At 44.5% G+C, this 25,507-nt stretch overlaps 1 protein-coding gene across 1 annotated transcript in view; it reads left to right on the top strand.

Annotated features, from left to right (window-relative positions):
• The window catches only part of LOC132381245 (calsequestrin-1-like), a 55,170-nt gene extending 36,984 nt beyond the window's left edge, over positions 1-18,186 (top strand). The window contains exons 7-11 of the mRNA XM_059950625.1: positions 371-416; positions 577-631; positions 1,168-1,268; positions 3,269-3,343; positions 17,611-18,186. Coding sequence (XP_059806608.1) covers positions 371-416; positions 577-631; positions 1,168-1,268; positions 3,269-3,343; positions 17,611-17,832 — 499 coding nt within the window. The 3' untranslated portion in view covers positions 17,833-18,186. The remainder of the gene's footprint in view (positions 1-370; positions 417-576; positions 632-1,167; positions 1,269-3,268; positions 3,344-17,610) is intronic.
• Positions 18,187-25,507: the final 7,321 nt, after the last annotated feature.

Below are 25,507 nucleotides of genomic sequence, written 5' to 3'. Positions count from 1 at the left end.
GCTTCATTCTGTGTCTGACCCATGCCCTGGGAGTGCGTGATGGGACAGGGTAGAGGGAGTCTCACTCTGTGTCTAATCCATCCCCTGGGAGTGTGTGATAGTACAGTGTAGAGGGAGTCTCACTTTGCGTCTAATCCTCCCCTGGGAATGTATGATGGACAGAGTAGCGGGAGTTTCACTCTGTGTCTGACCCATGCCCTGGGAGTGCATGATGGGACAGGGTAGAGGGAGCTTCACTCTGTGTCTAACCCTCCCCTGGGTATGTGTGATGGGACAGTGTAGAGGGAGTGTGTAATAAATAAGTGCAGGGAGAGCTTTACTGTGGAAATGCTCAATGATTTTCTAAACATAATGGTTTGAATGATTGCAGGGCTACTCTGCGGAAGCTGAAGCCTGACAGTATGTACGAGACCTGGGTGAGTGTTCATGTTGCTCAGAGACTGTTCTGCTATCACCCCTCTAGTGACCTTTCAACTTCCGCTGCCTGTGATGCAGCTTTGGTGACACAAGCTGTTTCATGACCTTGTGATTCTTTGTCTTCCCCATCCCTACACCCCACCACCCATCTGGACTCAGGAGGACGACATCAATGGGATACACATCGTGGCCTTTGCAGAGGAGGATGACGCAGGTGATGCCCAGAGACAGGGCTGAGGCCAATCTTGTTGGCTTTATTTTGGAAACACAAGGTGGGGGGAATGGGCATTAGTTATTTTGAGAGCACAGTCTTTATTCCTATCACCCCACCGGCCCCGACCCATTCTCCATTGCTGTCACCCCTTCTGTTCTCCCCAACTTCCTTATCCCTGTAACCTTCTCTGTCCTCTACACCCTTCCTGTCTCTGTAGCTTCCTCTGACATTTATGCACCTCCCCATCTCTGTAACCTCCTCTGGCCATTACTTCTGTTGCTATCTAATCAATTTTCATACCAACAACCGCTCACTGTTGAGGGAGCACCATTCTATGGGAAGGGCAGAGTAAGGGAGCTCCTCACTGTTCAATAGAGCAATGAGGGATCTGCTAGCTGTGGGTGGAGCCAGTGAGGGTGCTATGCTCTGTGGGGGGGTGGTGGCAAGGAGTCACACTGAAGGTGAAGTTGCATCGATGTACTATCACTGCCATAATCACTGCTTCTCTCTTTCCCACTGGATTCTCCCTGTCCTAGATGGTTATGAATTCCTGGAGATTCTGAAGGAAGTGGCAGAGGACAACACAGACAATCCAGACCTCAGCATCATCTGGATCGATCCTGAAGACTTCCCTCTGGTACCTGTTACACTGAGAACTTTGATTCACTGATGGTTCCCAGATGAACACAACCTGTCCTCCTTTGTCTTTACTCCCCAAACCAAACTCCCACATCCATGTCCTACCCTAAAACATCCTGAGCCCCAGCTCACACAAAACCTGGGTACAACCTCACTGCCCAGGCTCTAAGACCATCTCAAATCCATGAGCCTCACCTTTCATATCAATCCACAGTTCCCAGCACTTTATATCTGAATGGCTTCCTCACATGAAAACCCTCCCCAAGGTGCCTTCACTGCACAACTCTTCCATATATCTGTCCCACTTCCAAAAACTTCCCAATGTGTCTTTCATTCCTCAACCCTTACCTACAGCTGCCTCACTTTCCAACCATTCCCAAGGCCCCTCACACCCAACCCCTCCCAACGTCTGTTCCACTTTCTATGTCACTGACTCTAAACCTGATTTAAGTGCTCTGCCTGACCCTCATCATCAAGCCCTTACCTGAAGCCAGACCCAAACACTTGCTCAGTTCCCAGTGCTCGTTGTGTCCCAGCCTCAGACTCACTGTGACTTTATTTAAATGTACTTGCAATCCTAACAATACTAAATCTAATCTAAACTGTACTCCAACCCAGCTGTTCCCTTTACTTAATCATTGGCCTATCCCTACACGTAATGCCTGGCTTTGCTGTAATCTTACTCTGACCATAATATTTCCCAGTGCAACAGACACAAAATGCAGGAGGAACTCAGCAGGCCAGCAGCATCTATGGAAAAGAGTGTAGTTGATGTTTCAGGCCTAGACCCTTTATCAAGACTGGAAAAATAAAGATGATGAGTCAGTTAGAAGGTGGGGAGAGGAGAGGAAGAAACACAGGGTGACAGGTGAAACCGGAGTGTGGAAGGGGCTAAAGTTAAGGGCTGGGAAGTTGATTGGTGAGAGATACAGGGCTATAGAAGGGGGAATCTGATAAGAGAGAAGGCAATGGAAAAACGAAAAGGGAGAGGAGCACGAGAGGGGGTGATAGGCAGGAAAGTAGATAAGGTGAGAGAGGTGAAAAGGGAATGGAGAATGGTGAAGGGGTCGGGGCATTACCAGGTTCAAGAAATTGATGTTCATGCCATCAGGTTGAAAGCTACCCAGGAGGAATGTAAGGTGTTCCTCCTCCAACCTGAGTGTGGCCTCATCACACCAGTAGAGGAGGCCATGGACTGACATGTCAGAATAGGAATGGGAAGTGGAATTAAACTACCTCCTTCACCATTTCTCATTCTCCTTTCCCTCCCTCACCTTATCTCCTTACCTGCCCATCACTTCCTCTAATGCTCCTCCTCCCTTTCTTTCTTCCATGGCCTTCAGTCTTCTCCTATCAGATTTCTCCGTCTCCAGCCCTGTATCTCTTTCACCAATTAACTTCCAGCTTTTTACTTCATCCTTCACCCCCTCAAGGTTTTACCTATCACCTTGTGTTTCTTCCTCTCCTCCTCCTACCTTCTAACTCTGATTCCTCTTTTTTTTTTCTTCAGTCCTGTTGAAGGGACTAGGTCGGCTGAATGGCCTAATTCTGCTCCTAAGACATGGTCTTGGCCCAAAACATCGACTACAGTATATTCTTTTCCATAGATGCTGCCAGGCTTGCTTAGTTCCTCCAGCATTTTGTGTCTGTTGCTTGGATTTCTAGCATCTGCAGATTTTCTTTTGCTTGTGATTAGACCCTTCCCAGTGTCCTGGGCCTTACATCAGGCTGGCTACCACCTCTCCTGGTCCTGCCAAGAGTTGAGTGCTGGGAAGTCTGTTGGTTGGGATATCTGTGGGCACTTTCTATCAAAGTTTGCAAAATGCTGTCAGCCTGGAAGGAGGGACAGAACATTTACATTTATCCTGAACATTACACCAGTTTCTTTTCGGGGAGGAAAAGTCATTGTCATTCCCCTTTTGCTGACCCTGCCTTTTGGCCATGCCTGCCCTCCATCCCTAATCTCTACTCACCTCTCTCCCATTTCCCTCCCTGCAGCTGAATCCATACTGGGAGAAAACATTCAACATCGATTTGTCCGAACCCCAGATTGGCATCGTCAATGTCACTGACGTAAGTGTTTTGCATGTATGAGGTGGCCTTCTGAAGGGCCGGTGAGTTGTGTATGTATATGTATGTGTGGGTGGGGGGTGATGGTTGCAGAGCTGTAATGGGAAGGGTGGGGAACAGACATGTTGGGGATACAATTCCATATTAACTGTGGCACAGGAGCAGGCCACAGTGCATTACACCTGAATTAACTCACCCCACTACAACTTCTTTGCACCCTTACCATTTACCTCACAGCCCAGCTTTCTGTCATCTGCAACTTGGAGATAATACCTGGTTATCCTGATCTAAACTTTTATTATATGCTAAGGACAGTGTTTATAACTGCCCTCCATGCTTGTTCACAACCTGCAGGATAACAACGGTTTGTGTGGTATCCAGGATTTTTTCCTTATGGAGAATTGGGCTGTCCCTTAAGTTGGCAAGTTCCTGTTTCCAGATTCAATCCTCTGCATTATGTTTTGTTCCTGTATCCCTGTTAGAACATTGCTGCTCACCACATCACCATGTTTAACAAGCATTTAGACAGTTACCAGAAGGCAAGGAACAGGAAGCGGTCCTAATTTGAGCAAATAGGGTTAGTGTAGATGGACAGTAGGGTCACCATGGACACTATGGGTCTGCTTCTATGCTGTACAAATCTGTGAGTCGGTAATACTGCGACTCTCTGTGGGTCAGAATGGTGACTCCTTCCACTGGAAGGATTCCCCATTGGATGCTACAGCTCCCTCTGTTCCAGCAGAATTGTATGTGAAGTCTGTATTGCCCAGGTCCCAGCCTTCCTCACACGCTATGGTCCTTTTCCCCTCTGCTCTGTTAGATTCCAACTGTCTGTCAGTTGGTGGTATAACAAAAAATGTGGATAAGAAGTGTCATTCTGGAGACAGAAAGGCAGAAGAATCACTGTTCTGCAACCTAGACACAGAATGTAAGATCAGTGACAGGTTGCTGGAACCATGTCCAACACCATTTAGACCCTAGCCTGACACAGCAGAAAGATTATTAGGTAGGGAAGGGAGAACATCAGATAGTGGAGAGCATTCTTATGGCCACCTCCATCAATAATAAGTGCTCCATTTTGAGTACACTAAGGAGAGAGGAGGACCTAAATGGGAGAGGCAACAGCAGCCATGCCTCTAGCACTGAGTCTGCCTCTGTGGCTCTGCAGAAGATGGCAGCACTGATAGAGGATTCTATAATTAAAACATAGAACATAGAATAGTACAGCACATTACAGGCCCTTCGGACCACAATGTTGTGCCGACCCTCAAACCCTGCCTCCCATATAACCCCCCCACCTTAAATTCTTCCATATACCTGTCTATTAGTCTCTTAAACTTCACTAGTGTATCTGCCTCCACCACTGACTCAGGCAGTGCATTCCACACACCAACCACTCTCTGAGTGAAAAACCTTCCTCTAATATCCCCCTTGAACTTCACTCCCCTTAACTTAAAGCCATGTCCTCTTGTACTGAGCAGTGGTGCCCTGGGGAAGAGGCGCTGGTTGTCCACTCTGTCTATTCCTCTTAATATCTTGTACACCTCTAACATGCCTCCTGTCATCTTCCTTCTCTCCAAAGATTAAAGCTCTAGCTCCCTTAATCTCTGATCATAATCCATACTCTCTAAACCGGGCAGCATCCTGGTAAATTTCCTCTGTACCCTTTCCAATGCTTAGGAGGACAGATAGGTGATTATGCGGGTGTGAAAAAGAAACATAGATAGTAGTTTGCCTCCCAGGTGCCAGGGTCTGGAATGTTTCTGAACATGTCCATAATATCCTGAAAAGGGAAGGAGAGCAGCTGGAAGTTGTGGTACATATTAGTATCAATGACATGGGTAGAAAGAGGGAGGTGGTTCTAAACACAGAATACAGAGAGTTAGGAAGGAAGCTGAAAAGCAGGACTTCAAGAGTAGTAATCTTGGGATTGCTGCTTGTGCCACATGACAGTGAGGAAAGGAATAGAATGAGGTGGCAGATAAATGCGTGGCTGAAGAGTTGGAACAGGGGGACAGGGATTTAGTTTTCTGGATCATTGGGACCCCTCTGGGACAGATGGAACATGTACAAAAGGGATGGGTTGTACTTGAATCTGAGGGGGACCAATAATCTTGCGGGCAGGTTTACTAGAGCTGTTGGGAGTGCTTTAAACTAAAAGGGCAGGGAGAGGGGAACCAGTATGATAGAGCTGAGGATGAGCCAGCATGTTTACAAGTAGATGATGGGTGTAACATGAATGTAAGGAAGTTCAAGCCAATGACTGGGTATAAATCCAGACAGCAAAGAGTTTAGTTATATCACAGGCAAAAGTCAAAAGGGTGAAGAGTGCAGGACTGAAGGAGTTGTATTTAAATGTGCGTAGCATTCATTATTAGGTGGACGAACTCGTGGCATAGTTAGAGATTGGTCAGCATGATGTGGGCATCACTGAGTCATGGCTAAAAGAAGGCCGTAGCTGGGAGCTTAACATCAAAGAACGTACTTTGTATTGAAAGGACAGGGAGGAAGGCATAGCCAGTGGTGTGGCTCTTTTGGTAAGAGATGAAATTACATCTTTAGAAAGAGGTGTCATAGGGTCAGAGAATGTTGAATCTTTGTGGGTGGAGTTAAGAAACTTCAAGGGTTAAAAAAAACATGATGGAAATCATTTATAGACCTTCAAATAGTTGCCATGGTGTGGGGTTGAGATTAAAGGCATGTTACAAGGGTAATGTCACAATTGTAATGAGGGACTTCAATATGCAAAGGGGTTGGAAAAATCAGGTTGGTGTCAGATCGCAAGAAAGGGAAGTTGTTGAACGCCTATGAGAATACTTTTTAGAGCAACTTGTGCTTGAACCTACTAGGGAAAAGATGATCTTAAATTGGGTGTTGTGTAATAACCCAGATCTCATTAGGGAGCTTATTGTAAAGGAACCCTGTGGGGACAGTGATCATAATATGATTGAATTCATACTGCAGTTTGAGAGGGAGAAGTACAAGTCACATGTATCAATATTGCAATAGAATAAAGGGAGTTACAGAGACATGAGAGAGGAGCTTGACTAGCAGGAGGATACTGGCAGAGATGACAGCAGAGCAGAGGAGGCTGAAGTTTCTGTGATTAATACAAAACACAGGATAGACATGTCCCACAGAAGAGGAAGTTCTTAACTGACAGGGGTAGGCAACTGTGGCTGACAAAGGAAGTTAAGGACTGCATAGAAGCCAAGGAATAGGCATATAAAGTAGCAAAAGTGAGAGGGAAGTTGGATGATTGGGCAGCTTTAAAAATCCAACAAAAGGCAACTAAACAAGCCATAAGAAGGAAAAGATGAAATATGAGGGCAAACTTGCCAATAATATAAAGCAGGATACTAAAAGTGCTAGGCAAAGTCAAAAGTCTTAAGGTGGATAAGTCACCTGGACCAGATGAACAACGTCCCAGAGTCCTGAGAGAGGTTGCTGTTGAGATAATGGATGCATTGGACATGATCTTTCAAGAATCACTTGATTCTAGCATGGACCTGGAGGACTGGAGAATTGCAAATGTCATTCCACTCTTTAAGTAAGGGAGTAAGTCAAAATAAATGAAATTATAGGCCAGTTAGCCTAACCTCAGTGGTTGGGAAAGTGTTGGAGTTTATTATTAAGGATTTGGTTTCGGGGTAACTTGAGACTAATGATAAACCTAAGTCAAATGAAGCATGGTTTCTATAAGGGAAATCTTGCCTAACAAATCTGTTGGAGTCCTTTGAGGAAGTATTCAGCTGGGTGGACAAAGGAGAGGTAGTGGATATCATTTACTTGTATTTTCAAATGGCATTTGATAAAGTGCCACACATGAAACTGCTTAACATGTTAAAATCCTGTAGTTTTACAGGAAAGATATTGGCATGGATAAAGGCAGGAGGCATTGAGTGGGAATAAAGAAGGCCTTTTCTGGTTGGCTGCCAGTGACTAGTTGTGTTCCTCAGGGGTCAGTATTGGGACTGCTACTTTTCACATTGTTTGCCAGTCATTTAGAGAATGGAATTGATGGCTTTGTGGCAAAGGTTGCAGATGATACAAAGATAGGTGGACAGGTAGACAGTGCTGAGGAAGAAATTTGATTGCAACAGTGGCTGGGATGTGAACCACAGATTACAACAGAAAATAGAAAAGATATGTCAAAAGGGAAATGTTATGATAGTCACGGAAGATTTTAACATGCAGGTTGATTGGGAAAATTAGGTTGGTAATGGATCTCAAGAGGGTGAACTTGTTGAATGGCTTTTTAGAGCAATTTGTCGTTGAGCCTACTAGGGGATCATCTATACTTGATTGGGTGTTATGCAATGAACCGGAGGCGATTAGGGAGCTTAGAGTAAAAGATCTTTAGGAACCAGTGATCAGAATATGATTGTATTCAACTTGAAATTTTATAGGGAAAAAGTAAAGTCTGACTGCAGTATTTCAGCGGAGTAAGTGAAATTACAGTGGTATAAGAGAGGAAACACGAGGAAATCTGCAGAAGCTGAAAATTCAAGCAACACACTCAAAATGCTAGTGGAATGCAACAGGCCAGGCAGCATCTATAGGAAGAAGTACAGTCGATGTTTCGGGCCGCGACCCTTCGCCAGGACTAACTGAAAGAAAAGATAGTAAGAGATTTGAAAGTGGGAGAGGAGGGGGAGATCTGAAATGATAGGAGAAGGCAGGAGGGGGGAACGGATGAGGCTAAGAGCTGGAAAATTGATTGGCAAAAGTGATACACAGCTGGAGAAGGGAAAGGATCATGGGACGGGAGGCCTAAGGAGAAAGAAAGGGGGAGTGGAGCACCAGAGGAAGAAGGAGAGCTGGCAAGGAGTGATTGTGAGAGGGACAGAGAGAAAAAACAATAAACAAATAAATAAAAAAGGGATGGGGTAAGAGGGGGAGGAAGGGCATTAACGGAAGTTAGAGAAATCAATGTTCATGCCATCAGGTTGGAGGCTACCCAGACAGAATATAAGGTGTTGTTCCTCCAAACTGAGTGTGGCTTCATCTTGACAGTAGAGGAGGCCATGGATTGACATATCGGAATGGGAATGGGACATGGAATTAGAATGTGTACCCACTGGGAGGTCCTGCTCTCTCTGGCAGACAGAACGTAGGTGTTCAGCGAAACGGTCTCCCAGTCTGCATCGGATTCTTACCAATATATAGAAAGCCGCACCAGGAGCACCAGACGCAGTTTATCACACTAGCCGACTCACGGGTGAAGTGTCGCCTCCCACTTTCAAATCTCTTAGTCCTGATGAAGGGTCTCAGCCCTCAATGTCAACTGTACTTCTTCCTGTAGATGCCGCCTGGCTTGCTGTGTTCCACCAGCATTTTGTCTGTGTTGCTGGTATAAGAGAGGAATTGGCCAAAGTAAATTGGAAGGAACTGCTGGCAGAGATGTCAGCAGAACAGCAATGGCATGCATTTCTGGGAAAAATGAGGAAGGTGCAGGACATGTTTATTCCAAAAATGAAGAAATACTCAAATGGTAAAATGGTACAACAGTGGCTGACAAGGGAAGTCAAAGCTATTATAAAAGCAAAAGAAAGGGCATACAACAAAGAAAAAAATGGTGGGAAGATAGAGGATTGGGAAATTTTTAAAAACCTATAGAGAGCAACTAAAAGAATCATTAAAAGGGAAAAGATGAAATATGAAAGCAAGCTAGCAAGTAATTTCAAAGTGGATAGCAGAAACTTCTTCAAGTATGTAAAAAATAAAAGATGAGAATGGATATAGGACAGCTAGAAGATGAGGCAGGAGAAATAATGGGAGACAAGGAGGTGGCAGATGAACTAAATGAGTATTTTGCATGAGCTTTCATTGTGGAAGACACTAACAGTATGCCAGATGCTGCAGTGTGTTTAAAGAAGAGAAGTGGTTGCAGTTACTATTACAAGGGAAAAGGTGCTCAAGAAGCTGAAAGACCTAAATGTACATAAGTCACCTTAACCAGATGAACTGCACCCTAGGGTTCTGAAAGAGGTAGAGTTAGAGATTGTGGCAGAATTAGAAATGGTCTTTCAAAAATCACTGGACTCTGGCATGGTGCCAGGGGACTAGAAAATTGCACATCACTCCACTCTTTAAGAAAGGAGGAAGGCAGCAGAAAGGAAATTATAGACCAGTTAGCCTGACCTCAGTAGTTGGGAAGATGTCAGAGACAATTGTTAAGGATGAGCTGATGGAGTACTTGGTGATACAGGACAAGATAGGACAAAGTCAGCATGGTTACCTCCATGGAAAATCCTGCTTGACAAACCTGTCAGAATTCTTTGAGGAGACTACATGTAGGATAGATAAAGGGACTGCAGTGGATGTTGTATATTTGGACTTTCAGAAGGCCTTTGACAAGGTGCCACATATGAGGCTGCTTTCCAACTTAAGAGCCCATGGTATTACAGGAAAATTACTAGCATGGTTAGAGCGTTAGCTGATTGGAAGGAGGTAGGAAGTGGGAGTAAAAGGATCCTTGTCTGGTTGGCTGTCAGTATCTAGTCATGTTCTGCAGGGGTCGGTGTTGGAACCACTTCTTTTTATGCTGTATATAAATGATTTAGATGATGAAATAGATGGCTTTCTGGCCAAGTTTGCAGATGATACGAAAGTTGCTGGAGGAGCAGGTGGTGTTGAGGAAACAGATAGGATGCAGAAGGACTTAGATTCGGAGAATGGGCAAGAAAGTGGCAAATGAAATATAATATTGGAAAATGCATGGTCATTCACTTTGGTAGTAGAAATAGAAGTGTGGACTATTTTCTAAATAGGGAGAAAATCCAAAAATCTGAGATGCAATTAGACTTGACTATCCTTGTGTAGAACACCCTAAATGTTGAGTCAATGGTGAGGAAGGCAAATGCAATGTTAGCACTCATTTCAAGAGGTCCAGAATACAAGAGCAGGGGTGTGATGCTAAGGCTGTATAAGGCACTGGTGAGACCTCACCTTGAGTATTGTGTGCAGTTTTGGGCTCCTCATCTTAGAAGAGATATGTTGGCATTGGAGAGAGTCCAGAGGAAGTTCACAAGGATGACTCCAGGAATGAAAGTGTTTTTATACGAGGAACATTTGATAGCTCTGGGTCTGTATTCCCTGGAATTAGATGGAAGGATAAGGGTGATCTCATTGAAGCCTTTCGAATGTTGAAAGGCCTAGACAGAGTAGATATGGAAAGGATGTTTCCCAAGATGGGATAGTCTAGGACAAGAGGGCACAGCCTCAGGTTAGAGGGGCATCCATTTAAAGCAGAGATGCAGAGAAATTTCTTTAGCTAGAGGGTGGTGAATTTGTGGAATTTGTTGCCATGTGCAGCTCTGGTGGCCAGGTTATTGGATGCATTTAAGGCAGATATTGATATGTTCTTGATTGGACATGGCATCAAAATTTATGCGGAGGAGGCTGGGAAATGGGGTTCAGGAGGAGTAAAAAAGGATCAGCCATAATTGAATGGCAGAACAGACTCAGTGGGTCAAATGGACTAATTCTGCTCCTATGTCTTATGGTATTATAGTCCAACTTCTCCCTTTAACCCTTACAATTCTGCCAACATCCTTGTATATCTTTTCCGTGCACGTCCCAGTTCAATCACATTTCTTACAGTAGAGTGAGCAAAACTGAACACAACACTCCAATTATGGCCTCTTGTACAATTGCACCATAAAATCTCAACTTATTACCCTGCACCCTGACTGATGAAAAGCATCTTCTTCACTATCATGTTTATCTGTGGTGCCACTTTCAAAAACCATGTACCAAGTTCTCCAAGGTCTTTCTGTACCACAACATTCTCCAGGGCACTTCCTACCTGGATATGACTTTTGAAACTGCAATACCTCACACGTATCAAAATTAAACTCCATTTGCCATTTCTCAGTCCACTTATCAAAATGTTCAAGATCTCACTGTAAATCCTGATAATCATTTTCATTGTCAATGATACCACCTATCAACGATACCAACGAGTTCTTGCAAACGTACAAGCCATCTTTTGTATATTTTAATCCATACAGATGTAGCTGATAATAGCAGTTGTATACCTCTGGGGAATACCACTAATTATGGGCCTCCATTCCAACTAGCAACATTGCATCATCACCCTCTGCTTTACACCTTCAATTAGCCAGATCTCCTTGGATCTGGAGTGATGTTGCACCCATAGCCGATGGCCATGCTTAACCTTAAAAAAGGCCTTACTGAATTCCATATAGATCATGTCCAATGCCCTGCCTTCATGGACCACCTTGGACACCTCATCAAAAAGCTCAATCAAGTTCATGATACATGATTTCCCACACACAAAGGCGTATTGACTACCCTTAATCAACCCCTGTCCCTCCAGATATTTATGTAACTTATTCCTCTGAATTCCATGTAGTAACCTACCAACCACAGTTGTTTTGCTTACTGGTCCATGGTTCATAGATTTTTCTTTGCTGCCCTTCTTAAGTAAAGTCACAACATTTACTATGCTCTAATCTACCAAAAACTTGCCTGTGGCTCCAGGATTGGTATTGGTATTACACAGCACAGATGGAGACCTTTTGGCCCATCATGCCCATGGTGATTATTGTCTCTATCTATTTCAATTCCATTTCACAGCACTCAGTCCGCATCTTCCTCAGTTATTCAAGTGCTGATCCAGATGCATCAGTGTGATGAGAATCTCTGTCTCCACACTCCACCCCCACCCTCAGGTAGTGTGTATAGGTTCTAAACTCCAATGGGAAAAATTCTTTCCAGAACTCCTCTGAAACCTCCAATCATTATAAACTCTCTTGTTTCAAAGATTCTCACCAAGAAAAATAGAATCCCATCATCTACATGATTTTATAAAACTGATTGACAGCCTGTTTCTTTGATTCATGGTTCGAGGACTCTTGTGACCTTTCAGACTCCTCTGCTTCAGAGAGATCAGACCCAGCCTCTCCAACCTCTTCACATAACTGGAGTGCTCAGTCCTCCTGTACAGATCCTGCTTTCTGATGAGGTGACACTACCAATATCGTCACTGATCGGGTCCATTCTGTGTTCATTTATTCTGAGTTCACTGGATTTTTTCCTGAGTTTGTTCCCATGCTTGTGGGATAAATGAGAGAAGGACGATCACTGATCATAGAATAGCATATCACAGTTCAGACCCTTTGGCCGACGATACTGTACTTTTGTGCTAATCTACTCCAAGGCCAATCTAATCCCTCCTTTCCACATGGTAGTGTGTACGATGCACTTATCATTCTGTGTGTGAAAAAACTCTGAGATTTCTCCTGTACTTTCCTTCTTAAAATTCCTTTCTTAAAATTGTACCCACTTGCATAGCTGCCCCTGGGAAAAAGACACCAGCTGCCATTCTATCTATGCCCCTCATCGTCTTTTTTACTCCTATCAAGTCACTTCTCATCTTTTTTCACTCCAAAGACAAAAGCCCTAGTTCACTGAAACTTTCCCCATTAGACATCAGGAACAGGGAAATAGGGGATTTGAATTTGTGGCTGGGGAGCTGGTGCGGGGAGCAGGGATTTAGATTCTTAGACCTTTGGGATCTGTTTTGGGGTAAGGATGAATTGTACAAAAGGGATGGGTTGCACCTTAACAGGTGGGGGACCAGCATTCTGGCAGGCAGGTTTGCCACTGGTACATGGGTGTGCTTAAACTAAGCAGTGGGGGGGGGGGGGAGAAGACAAACTGGAAATATAAGGATGGAGTTAAAGGGAAAGAGAGAGTAAGAAAAGTTAAGAAAGACAACAGAATTAAAGAAGCAGAAAGCTCAGGAAGGGATTAGAGAGTATGGCCAAGTGCAACAGGAATTGATGTGAAAGGTGAGGGGAGTAATGGATTAAAAATATTGTACATGAATACACGAAGTATAAGAAATAAAGTGGATGAGCTTGAGGCTCAGTGGGAAATTGGCAAGAATGATGTTATAGGAATAACAGAGACCTGGCTGCAAGAGGACCAGGGCTGGGAAATGAATATTCCAAAGGTATACGTCCTATCGAAAGGAAAGACAGGTGGGCAGAGGGGGTGGGTGGCTCTGTTGGTGAGGAATGAAATTCAGTCCCTGTGAGGGATGACATAGAATCAGGAGATGTAGAGACAGTATCAATAGAACTGAAAAATGGTAAGGGTAAAAAGACCCTAATGGGAGTTACCTACAGGCCCCCAAACACTAGCCTGGATATAGGGTGCAAGTTGAATCAAGATAAAATTGGCATGTTGCAAAGGTAATGCTACGGTTGTTATGGGGGATTTCAACATGCAGGATTCTTAGAGCAGCTTGTACTGGAGCCTACCAGGGAGAAGGCAATTCTGGATTTAGTGTTGTGTAATGAACCAGATTTGATAAGGGAACTCGAGGTAAAGGAGCCATTAGGAGGTAGTGACCATAATATGATAAGTTTTAATCTAAAATTTGAGAGGGAGAAGGGAAAAATCAGAAGTGCCAGTATTACAGTTGAACAAAGGGGACTATGGAGCCATGAGGGAGGAGCTGGCCAAAGCTGACCGGAAGAATACCCTAGCAGGGATGACAGTGGAACAACAATGACAGGTATTTCTGGGAATAATACAGAAGATGCAGGATCAGTTCATTCCAAAGAGGAAGAAAGATTCTAAGGGGAGTAGGGGGCGACTGTGGCTGACAAGGGAAGTCAATGACAGTATAAAAATAAAAGAGAAGAAGTATAACATATTAAAGATGAGCAGGAAGCCAGACGATTGAGAAAGCAGTAACAGGATCAGTCCGAATCAGCATGGATTTACGAAGGGGAAATCATGCTTGACTAATCTTCTGGAATCTTTTGAGGATGTAACTATTAAAATGGACAAGGGAGAGCCAGTGGAGATAGAGTACCTGAACTTTCAGAAAACCCTTGATAAGGTCCCACATAGGAGATTAATGGGCAAAATTAAAGCACATGGTATTGGGGGTAGGGATAGACAATTGGTTGGCAAACAGGAAACAGTAGGGATTAACAGGTCCTTTTCAGAATGGCAGGCAGTGACTAGTGGGGTACCGCAAGGCTCAGTGCTGGGACCGCAGCTATTTACAATATACATTGATTTAGATGAAGGGATTAAAAGTAACATTAGCAAATTTGCAGATGACACAAAGCTCGGTGGCAGTGTGAAATGTGAAGAGGATGTTATGAGAATGCAGGATGACTTGGACAGGTTGAGTGAGTGGGCAGATGCATGGCAGATGTAGTTTAATGTGGATAAATGTGAAGTTATCCACTTTGGTGGCAAGAACAGGAAGGCAGATTACTATCTGAATGGTGTCAAGTTAGGAAAAGGGGAAGTACAACGAGAGCTAGGTGTCCTTGTTCATCACACTGAAAGTAAGCATGTAGGTACAGCAGCAGTGAAGAAAGCTAATGGCATGTTGGCCTTCATAACAAGGGGAGTTGAGTATAGGAGCAAAGAAGTGTTTCTGCGATTGTACAGGGCCCTGGTGAGACCACACCTGGAGTATTACGTGCAGTTTTGGTCTCCAAATTTGAGGAAGAATGTTCTTGCTATGGAGGGAGTGCAGCGTAGGTACATGAGATTAATTCCAGGGATGGCAGGACTGTCATATGTTGAAAGATTGGAGCGACTGGGCTTGTATACACTGGAATTTAGAAGGATCAGAGGGGATCTGATTGAAACATCTAAGATTATTAAGGGATTGGACATGCTAGAGGCAGGAAACATGTTCCCGATGTTGGGGGAGTCCAGAACCAGAGGCCACAGTTTAAGAATAAGGGCTAGGCCATTTAGAACAGAGTTGAGGAAAAACCTTTTCACCCAGCGAGTTGTGGATCTGTGGAATACTCTGCCTCAGAAGGCAGTGGAGACCAATTCTCTAGATGCTTTCAAGAAAGAGTTAGATAGAGCTCTTAAAGATAGCAAAGTCAAGGGATATGGGGAGAAGCAAGGAATGGGGTACTGATTCTGGATGATCAGCCATGATCACAGTGAATGATGGTGCTGGCTCGAAGGGCCAAATGGCCTACTCCTGCACCTATTGTCTATTGTCCATTGACATGATCTCAAATCCAGACAGCATCCCCCTGGTAAATCTCTTCTGTACTCTCTCTTCCACATCCTTCCTATAATGATACAACCAGATCAGAACACAATACTCCAAATGTGCTGAATGGTCTCTTCCTGCATTTGATTCTTATCTTTTCTATATCTGCCTGTGTAGAAACCAGGTCTTTCCAGGTGCCCTCCTCCTTTCTATTTCTCCTCTTGAGGGGCTTGCCTGAACTGCATGGTCTCCCCTCCATGACAGCAAGCCACCTTCCCATCTAGAATGTGGTGAGGACTCACCTCATGCAGCAATCAAAAATGGAGGGAGTTGAGGGTGGGAGTTGGATAACTTTCACAGTCACAGAGCCTTCTCTCTCTTGAATAACAAACAGGAAATGCTGGAGGAACTCAGCAGGCTAAGCAACATTTATGGTGGGAAGTGAATGGTTCATGTTTTGGGCTGATCCTTCATCAGGACTGGAATAGAAAGGGCCAAAAACCAGAATAAGAAGGTGGAGGAAGGAGAGGAGCACAAACTGGGAGCTGATAGTTGAGACCTGATGAGGTTAAAGATTGATTAGAGGCAAAGGAGAATAATGGGAGAAGCTAGGAGTTGACAGGTAGAAGAGCAATAAAGGGAAGGAGGTTGGGAAACCAGTAGAAGGTCATGGACATCATGAGGGTGGGAAGGAGATGGGGTGAGAGGGCAACCAGAATGAGGAAAAAAGGTGGGCAGTTATAAAAAGAAATGGGGGCAGTTATTACCGTAAGTTAGAGATGGCTACTTTCGTGCAATCAGATTGGAGGTACCCAGGCAGAATATGAGGTGTTCCTCCTTCAACCTGCATCTGTGACCACTGTGGAGATCATTGATTGAAGGTAGGTATTGGAATGGGAAGTAGAGTTGAAATGGTGGCGGTTATAAGATCTCAGCGAGCAATGCAAATGTACTTGACAAAGTCGTTTGCCAATCCAGGTCACTACTCACTGATGTAGAGGATTCCACACTGGGAGTATCGGATACAATAAATGACATCAACAGATTCACACTGCCTCAGCAGGAAAGATTGTTCTTTTCCCTCCACAGATGCTTCTAGACCTGCTGTGTTCTTTCAGTATTTCAAAGGTTCAAAGGTCCAAAGGTCCAATTTAATATCAGAGAAATGTATACAATATACATTCTGAAATGCTTTTTCTTCACAAACATCCATGAAAACAGAGAAGTGCCCCAAAGATTGAATGGTAGTTAAACATGAGAACCCAAAAGAAACCCCCCAGCTCCTCCCTCCCATGTGTAAGCAGCAACAAGCAACAATTCCCCCCTCTCCCTCCCCAGCAAAATAGCGCACCCACTACCAAGCACAAGCATGAGCTAGGTGATAGCAAAGACACAGACATTGCAGTTACTCCAAAGACTACCGCACTTCATCCAGTTTTTGACAAACCACAGGTTCTCTCTCTCTCCCTAATAAGAGAGAAGGAGGTGTCCCCCATTTTCACAGTGAATGGGCGACATAACAACAACCCGCTAGTTTACGATGTTAAATAGTGTGTTTCATCGCTTTTTACAAGCTCTGTGCCTGAAGATTGTGAAGATCTCAGATTTTCGGGCCCACAGCGAAAGATTTTCCAGCCTCCCCGATGACACATGAGTCTCCTGTCAGGACACCGACCCTTGATCCACCCGTCTCCAGAGCCCCGAGATCTTAGGCTTTCAAATTCAAGCCAGATGCTCAGGCCAAACCCTTGGTGTGGCAAGCAACAACAGCTGGTCCTGAAACCTTGAGAACAGGTCCCATTCCCATAGAGAACTGAAGTTTGCATGTAACTCCAGGTCAGGGTCTTCAAAAGAACCCTGGAAGGGAAAAATAAAGATACTAAAGATGGAAATTGATGCACCATCAATAACTCTCTGAGACGTGAGGCAAGATATTGGCTTTTATTGGCTGGAAGAAAGAACAAGCAGCAATTGACCACCACACTGCATCCTGGAGACTGAGACTGGGGCGGAGTCCCCATTTGCCTTTATACTGGGGTCTGTGGAAGGAGCCACGGTTGGTGGCAGGAGCCACAGGAGCAGTCAGCAGGGGGGGCATGTCCAGACAGGTATATGTAGTTCACCACAGAAATAGAGCTGTTGCTAGACTTTGTGTGCGTTCTCCAAATTTCCATCTCCAGAATCTCTTGTGCCTTCCTTCACTTCCCTCTTGGTCTTCCCCCCCACCCCTGCACTTCTCTCTCTATGGCTGCAGGCTGACAGCGTCTGGCTTGACATGGATGAGGATGACCTGCCCAGCACCGATGAGCTAGAGGACTGGATTGAGGACGTACTTTCAGGCGAGATCAACACAGAAGATGATGATGATGATGATGATGACGATGATGATGACGATGACGACAACGATGATGATGATGATGATGACGACGACGACGACGATGATGATGATGATGATGATGATGATGACGATGATTAATCGCCATCCAATCAGCAGCCATTGTTCAGTTGCAGGTGGATGAGACTCTGGTCTGTCCCTGCATCTCCACTCCTGGTGGGCGCCACCTGATGATTTTTTTCTATCTGTAAAGCTCTTTAACTTAATCTTTTTCTATTGAGAAATCAGCACGAAAATCTCGTGGGAATAGAGGTAAAGAGAAAGAAAATATAAACAAGACACTAAGATAACAGACCAGTCTCTTTTTTGGGAAGCTGGGGAAAGGAGACTAACGTGACCCCTACACCTCACACAGCATATGAGCTAGAGGCTCTATAATCAATACAAGGCTGAGCAAACATCCAGTGAATCCTGCAAACCTGGCTGAACAGGGCAGGTAGCTCTCACAATATGGTCTGATGACTTCCAACCTTGCCTGGGTCAGCCACTCTACCTTCCTCCATGTTCATATTTAACATTGTTGTTGATGAATATGCCAAAGGGTATAAATACCATAAAACTTACTTCATGTAGGAGCAGAACAGTGCGTTAATAGATGAGGACAAACATGTGATCCCAATGTTACATTAACACTAATTGTACACAATTTACACGCGCAAAAATCACAACAAAATAAACATAAAAGTACTAGTGCAAGAGACTACTTCCCCTGGTTGTTTGCACTCTCTGTCTCTGCAGGGTCAGTCTGCAACCCTTTCTCATTCGTTCCTTCATTTTCTGTCTTGGCCTCCTCTCTCCTCACCCTTTTTCTCAATGTTGGTCTTTCTCTTTCATCCCTTCTCTCCCTTACTGTCTGCCTTTCTCATACTGCCATTCTCCTTTCTTGCTCATATACTCTTTCTTTAGAATAAAATAAATTAATATATGTGATTTTAGTGGAATTAAAAATATGATTACCCTTTTCTACAATACCATAAAACTCCCTTGGCATCCCCCAGTCCTGGAACAACCTCCCAAGGTGCTCATGGACAGCACATGTTCCCTCTCCAGGGACACCTGGATGGGTACATCCTCATAAGAGGTACCAGCAGTCGGCCGAGCAGATTGCTGCTTGTACTCTGCCTCAATCACCTTGGTCAGGCTCAGGAGATAGTTGAAAAGGAGTCTCCTGTCTTTCACACCTCAACCCCTTTCCACCAAGTACCTAAAGTCAGGAGTGTAGGGCTGTAGTCCAATTAGAACTTGAGGGGCAGCCCCTTCAAATACATGAGCATAGGCTGCAACCACTCACACTCCACATAGCCAGCCATAAAGCACATATCCTTTAGTAAGTCATTCAACAAGGTCCTTCATGGCAGCTGATGAACAAAATTAAGAAGCATGAGTTCACTCTGATTTGGACATTTGGATTCAAAATTGGATTGGCCACAGATTACATCTGTTGGAACTCTTTGAAGAAATAACATGCAGAATAAACAAAGAATCGGTTGATGTTGTGTACTTGGATTTTCAGAAGGCCTTTGACAAGGTGCCACACATGAGGCTGCTTAGCAACCTGTGAGCCCAAGGTATTACAGGAAAGATTATAGCATGGATAAAGCAGTGGCTGATTGGCAGGAGGCAAAGAGAGGGAATAAAGGGAGACTTTTCTGGTTGGCTGCCAGTGACTAGTGGTGTTCCAAAGGGGTCTGTGTTGGGATTGATTCCTTTTAAGTTATATGTCAAAGATTTGGATGATGGAATTGATTAGATTAGAATTAGAATTAAAATTTTATTTCTTATGTCCATCTTACATGAGGGAGTAAAGAATCTTTATGTTGCATCTCCATCACTATGTACCAACAATAAGGAAGGGAAATGTGGGAGGATAGACCACATGACGTAGGAGCAGAATTAAGCCATTCAGCCCATCATGTCTGTTCCACCATTCCATCATGGCTGATCCTGGATCCCACTCAACCCCATACGCCCAACTTCTACCTTAAATATACACACAGACTTGACCTCCACCACAGTCTGTGACAGAATATTCCACAGATTTGCTGCTGTCTGGCTAAGAAAATCCTCCTTACCTCTGTTCTAAAGGGTTTCCTCTCAGTTTTGAGGTTGTGCACTCTAATTGGAACATAGAACATAGAAAAGTACAGCACATTACAGGCCCTTCAGCCCACAATGTTGTGCCAACCCTCAAACCCTGCCTCCCATATAACCCCCCACCTTAAATTCCTCCATATACCTGTCTAGTAGTCTCGTAAATTTCACTAGTGTATCTGCCTCCACCACTGACTCAGGCAGTGCATTCCATGCACCAACCACTCTCTGAGTGAAAAATCTTCCTCTAATATCCCCCTTGAACTTCCCTCCCCCTACCTTAAAGCCGGGTCCTCTTGTACTGAGCAGTGGTGCCCTGGGGAAGAGGCGCTGGCTGTCCACTGTGTGTATTCCTCTTAATATCTTGTACACCTCTATCATGTCTCCTCTCATCCTCCTTCTCTCCAAAGATTAAAGCTCTAGCTCCCTTAATCTCTGATCATAATCCATACTCTCTAAACCAGGCAGCATCCTGGTAAATCTCCTCTGTACCCTTTCCAATGCTTCCACATCCTTCCTATAGTGAGGCGACCAGAACTGGACGCAGTGTGGCCTAACTAGAGTTTTATAGAGCTGCATCATTACATCGCGTCTCTTAAACTCTATCCCTTGACTTATGAAAGCTAATACACCATAAGCTTTCTTAACTACCCTATCTACCTGTGAGGCAACTTTCAGGGATCTGTGGACATGTACCCCCAGATCCCTCTGCTCCTCCACACTACCAAGTAACCTGCCATTTACTTTGTACTCTGCCTTGGAGTTTGTCCTTCCAAAGTGTACCACCTCACACTTCTCTGGGTTGAACTCCATCTGCCACTTCTTAGCCCACTTCTGTATCCTATCAATGTCTCTCTACAATCTTTGATAATCCTCTACACTATCTACAACACCACCAACCTTTGTTTGGTGGCAAGTTTGTCATCTGCAAACTTGCCAACCCACCCTTCTACCCCCACATCCAGGTTGTTAATAAAAATCACAAAAAGTTGAGGTCCCAGAACAGATCCTTGTGGGACACCACTAGTCACAACCCTCCAATCTGAATGTACACCCTCCACCACAACCCTCTGCCTTCTGCAGGCAAGCCAATTCTGAATCCACCTGGCCAAACTTCCCTGGATCCCATGCCTTCTGACTTTCTGAATAAGCCTACCATATGGAAACTTGTCAAATGCCTTATTAAAATCCATGTAGATCACATCCACTGCACTACCTTCATCTATATGCCTGGTTACCTCCTCAATGAACTCTATCAGGCTTGTTAGGCACAATCTGCCCTTCACAAAGCCATGCTGACTGTCCCTGATCCGACCATGATTCTCTAAGTGCCCATAGATCCCGTCTCTAAGAATCTTTTCCGACACCTTTCCCACCACAGATGTAAGGCTCACTGGTCTGTAATTACCTGGACTATCCCTACTACCTTTTTTGAACAAGGGGACAACATTCACCTCCCTCCAATCCTCCGATACTATTCCCGTGGGCAACGAGGACATAAAGATCCTATCCAGAGGTTCAGCAATCTCTTCCCTTGCCTCGTGGAGCAGCCTGGGGAATATTCCATCAGGCCCCGGGGACATATCCGTCCTAATGTATTTTAACAACTCCAACACCAACTCTCCCTTAATATCAACATGCTCCAGAACACCAACCTCACTCATATTGTCCTCACTGTCATCAAGTTCCCCCTCATTGGTGAATACCGAAGAGAAGTATTCATTGAGGACCTCACTCACTTCCACAGCCTCCAGGCACATCTTCCCACTTTTATCTCTTATCAGCCCTACCTTCACTCCTGTCATCCTTTTGTTCTCCACATAATTGAAGAATGCCTTGTGGTTTTCCTTTACCCTACTTGTCAAGGACATCTCATACCCCCTTCTTGCTCTTCTCAGCCCCTTCTTAAGCTTCTTTCTTGCTACCCTATATTCCTCAATAGACCCATCTGATCCTTGCTTCCTAAACTTCATGTATGCTGCCTTCTTCCACCTGACTAGATTTTCCACTTCACTTGTCACTCATGGTTCCTTCACGCTACCATTCTTTATCTTCCTCACTGGGACAAATTTATCCCTAACATCTTGCAAGAGATCCTTAAACATCGACCACATGTCCATAGTACTTTTCCCTGAAAAAACATCATCCCAGTTCACACCCACAAGTTCTAGCCTTATTAGCCTCATAATTTGCCTTTCCCCAATTAAAAATTTTCCTGTCCTCGCTGATTCTATCTTTTTCCATGATAATGCTAAAGGTCAGGGAGCGGTGATCACTGTCCCCCAGATGCTCACCCACTGACCTGTGACCTGACCCAGTTCATTACCTAATACTAGGTCTAATATGGCATTCTCCCTTGTCGGCCTGTCAACGTACTGTGACAGGAATCCATCCTGGACACACTTAACAAACTCTGCCTCATCTAAACCCTTGGAACTAATCAACTGCCAATTAATATTAGGGAAGTTAAAGTCACCCATGATAACAACCCTGTTATTTTTGCACCTTTCCAAATTCTGCCTCCCAATCTGCTCCTCGGTATCTCTGCTGCTACCAGGGGGCCTATAGAATACCCCCAGTAGAGTAACTGCTCCCTTCATGTTCCTGACTTCCACCCATACTGTACTCAAAAGAGCATCCTGCTACATTACCCACCCTTTCTGCAGCTATAATAGTATCCCTGACCAGTAATGTACCCCTCCTCCCCTTTCCCCCCTCTCTATCCCTTTTAAAGCAATGAAATCCAGGAATATTGAGAATCCATTCCTGCCCTGGTGCCAGCCAAGTCTCCGCAATGGCCACTACATCATAATTCCATGTATGTATCCAGGCTCTCAGTTCACCACCTTTGTTCCTGATGCATTGAGGTACACACACTTTAGCCCTTCTACCTTACTACCTTTATACCCTTTATTCTGCTGTTCTTTCCTCAAAGCCTCTCTATATGTTAGATCTGGATACCCCCACCATAGGAAACATCCTCTGCACATCCATATTGCCCAAACACTAACATTGCATAATTGTTTTGTATATGTGTATGTACAGTCAGATATGCAATCAGATCAATATGTATTGATATATCTGATGGCCTGGTGAAAGAAGCTGTCCCAGAGCCTGTTAGTCCTGGCCTTAATGCTGTGGTACCATTTGCCAGATGGAAGCAGCTGAAATAGTTTGTGGCTAGGGTGGCTGGAGTCCCTGATGATCCTCTGAGCCCTGCTTATGTACCTACTGCAGTAAATGTCCTGAATAGAGGAACGTCACATCCACAGATACGCTGTGCTGTCCCCAACATTTTCTGCAGTGCTCTGCGATTGAGAGTAGTAAAGTTTCCATACCAGGCACTGACACAGCCAGTCAGGATGCTCTTGATGGTGCCCCTTTTAAAGTCCTGAGGATTTGGGGACTCATGCCAAACTTCTTCAGCCCTCTGAGGTGAAAGAGGCACTTCCACCACATAGCCAGTATGTACAGTCCAGATGAGATCTTTGCTGATGTCTATACAGAGGAACTTGAAACTACCTTCTCTCTTGCAACCACAAAATCCTCCCTCTCACTGAATCCCAGCCCCTGCATTCCTCCCTGTCTCAGCAACACCCCTCCTGTTACTACAACCCCCTTATCTCTGTAATCCTGTCACTGTATCCCCTACACCCTGTCCCTGCTGTGACCCCATTCAAGTCTCTGCTGTCATCCAACTCAACACCTTCACCACTCGCTATCTCCGTCATCCCCTCCAGCATCTATACATCATTCCCTCTGTAAATCCCATCCAGTCCTACACCCCACCCTATCTCTGTTATTCCTTCCAGCCCCTACACAGTCTCCTATCTCTGTAAACCTCTCCTGCATTTACAGTATTCTGCATCTTTGTAAACATCTCCAGCCCTGACACATCTCTTTATCACTGTAAACTTCTTCAATCCCTAAACATTCCCTTGCCTCTGTAACCCTCCCCACCCTCTCCAGCCCCTATAACCCTCCCATTCTCTGCTACCCCTTTCTAGCCCCTATATTCCTTCATGTCTTTTTTAACTGCATTGGCCCCTTTCAAGCCTTGTCTCTGTATAGCCCTCCATATATTATACCCCTCCATATTTCCACAACTGTCCCTACTCCTACATTCCTCCCTAACTCCATATCCAACCTCTCCCCAACCTCAAAGAGCCATACAACTCTCCTTGCGTCAGTAACACCTCCAGCCCTACATCCTTTCATTTAAACACCTCCTGCCCCTAATTCCCAGAGCTGCACACTTCTCTGGACTGTACACTATGCCCTATCCTGAAAGTCCTTCCTCCCTGAGTCTTAAAACTCCACGGGCCAATATAATCTGCTACGTCACTCTAACCCTTACAGCCCCCAAGCACTGGCTCCCTCTGTTCACCACTACAGTCCCTGCACCAGTCCCCATATCTGCAATGCAATCCTGACCCTACAACATTCCAATCACAGCAACACTCTTTATTTTCGCCAAAATTCCCTGTCTCTGTAGTGTGTTATAGTCTCTATCTACCTCTGTAAAATCATTAGAGCATAACAGCATGAGATATGGGAGCAGTATTCGGCAATTTGGCCCATTGAGTCTGTTCCATCACATCATCATGGCTGATTCACTTTCCCCTCTCAGCCCATTCTCCTATCTACTGCCCATATCCCTTCATATCATGACTAATCAAGAACCAATCAAACTTTGCCTTAAGTATTTTGCCTCCACAGCTGCCCATGGCAACATATTCCACAGATTCAACACCCCCTGGCTAAAGAAATTCCTCTTCATTTACATTCTGAAAAGGCGCCGCTCTATTCTGAGTCTATGTCCTCCGATCTTAGACTCCCCCACCATAGGAAACATCCTCTCCACATCCACTCTATTAAGGCCTTTCACCATTCAATAGGTTTCAATAAGGTTGCCCTCATTCTTCTGAATTTCAGTGAGTAAAAGCCCAGAACCATCAAACGTTCCTCATATGACAAGCCTTTTATCCAGAAAACTTTTTTGTGCACCTCCTTTGAACCCTTTCCAATGTCAGCAGGTCCTTTTTTAGATAAAGGCCCCAAAAGTGCTCAACATACTACAGGCCAGGCCTCACCAGTGCTTTATGAATCCACATTATGTATTTGCTTTTATATTCCAGTCCTCTTGATATGAATACTAACATTGCGTTTGACTTCCTCACCACCAGCATAACCTGCAAATTAACCTTCAGTGAATTCTGCACAAGGACTCCCAAGTCAATTTGAATCTCAGATTTTTGAATTTAGCCTACACTCATGTTTCTCCTACCAAAGTACATGACCATACATTTCCTGACACTGTATTCCATCTTCCACTTCTTTGTCCATTCTCCAAATCTGTCTAAGTCCTTCTGAAGCCTCTCTACTTCCTCCAAACTAACTGTCCCTCCACCTATCTTCATATCATTAGCAAATTTGTCACAAAGCCATAGCTACCATCATCCAAATAATTGAAACATAAAGTAAAAAAAAGCGATCCCTTGTGGAACCCTACTAGTAACCAACCAGAAAAGGCTCCCTTTGTTCCCATTCCTTGCCTCCTGCCAGGCAGCCAATGGTCTATTCATGCTAATATCTTTCCTGTATTAGCATAGGCTTTTAATTTGTTAAGCAGTCTGATGTGTGGCACTTTGCCAAAGGCCTTTGG

This window comes from Hypanus sabinus, chromosome 25 (assembly GCF_030144855.1).
Source record: "Hypanus sabinus isolate sHypSab1 chromosome 25, sHypSab1.hap1, whole genome shotgun sequence".
Taxonomy (NCBI): Eukaryota; Metazoa; Chordata; class Chondrichthyes; order Myliobatiformes; family Dasyatidae; genus Hypanus; species Hypanus sabinus.
Note: the sequence above shows the minus strand (reverse complement) of the source record. Positions and strands in the feature narration are given on the sequence as shown.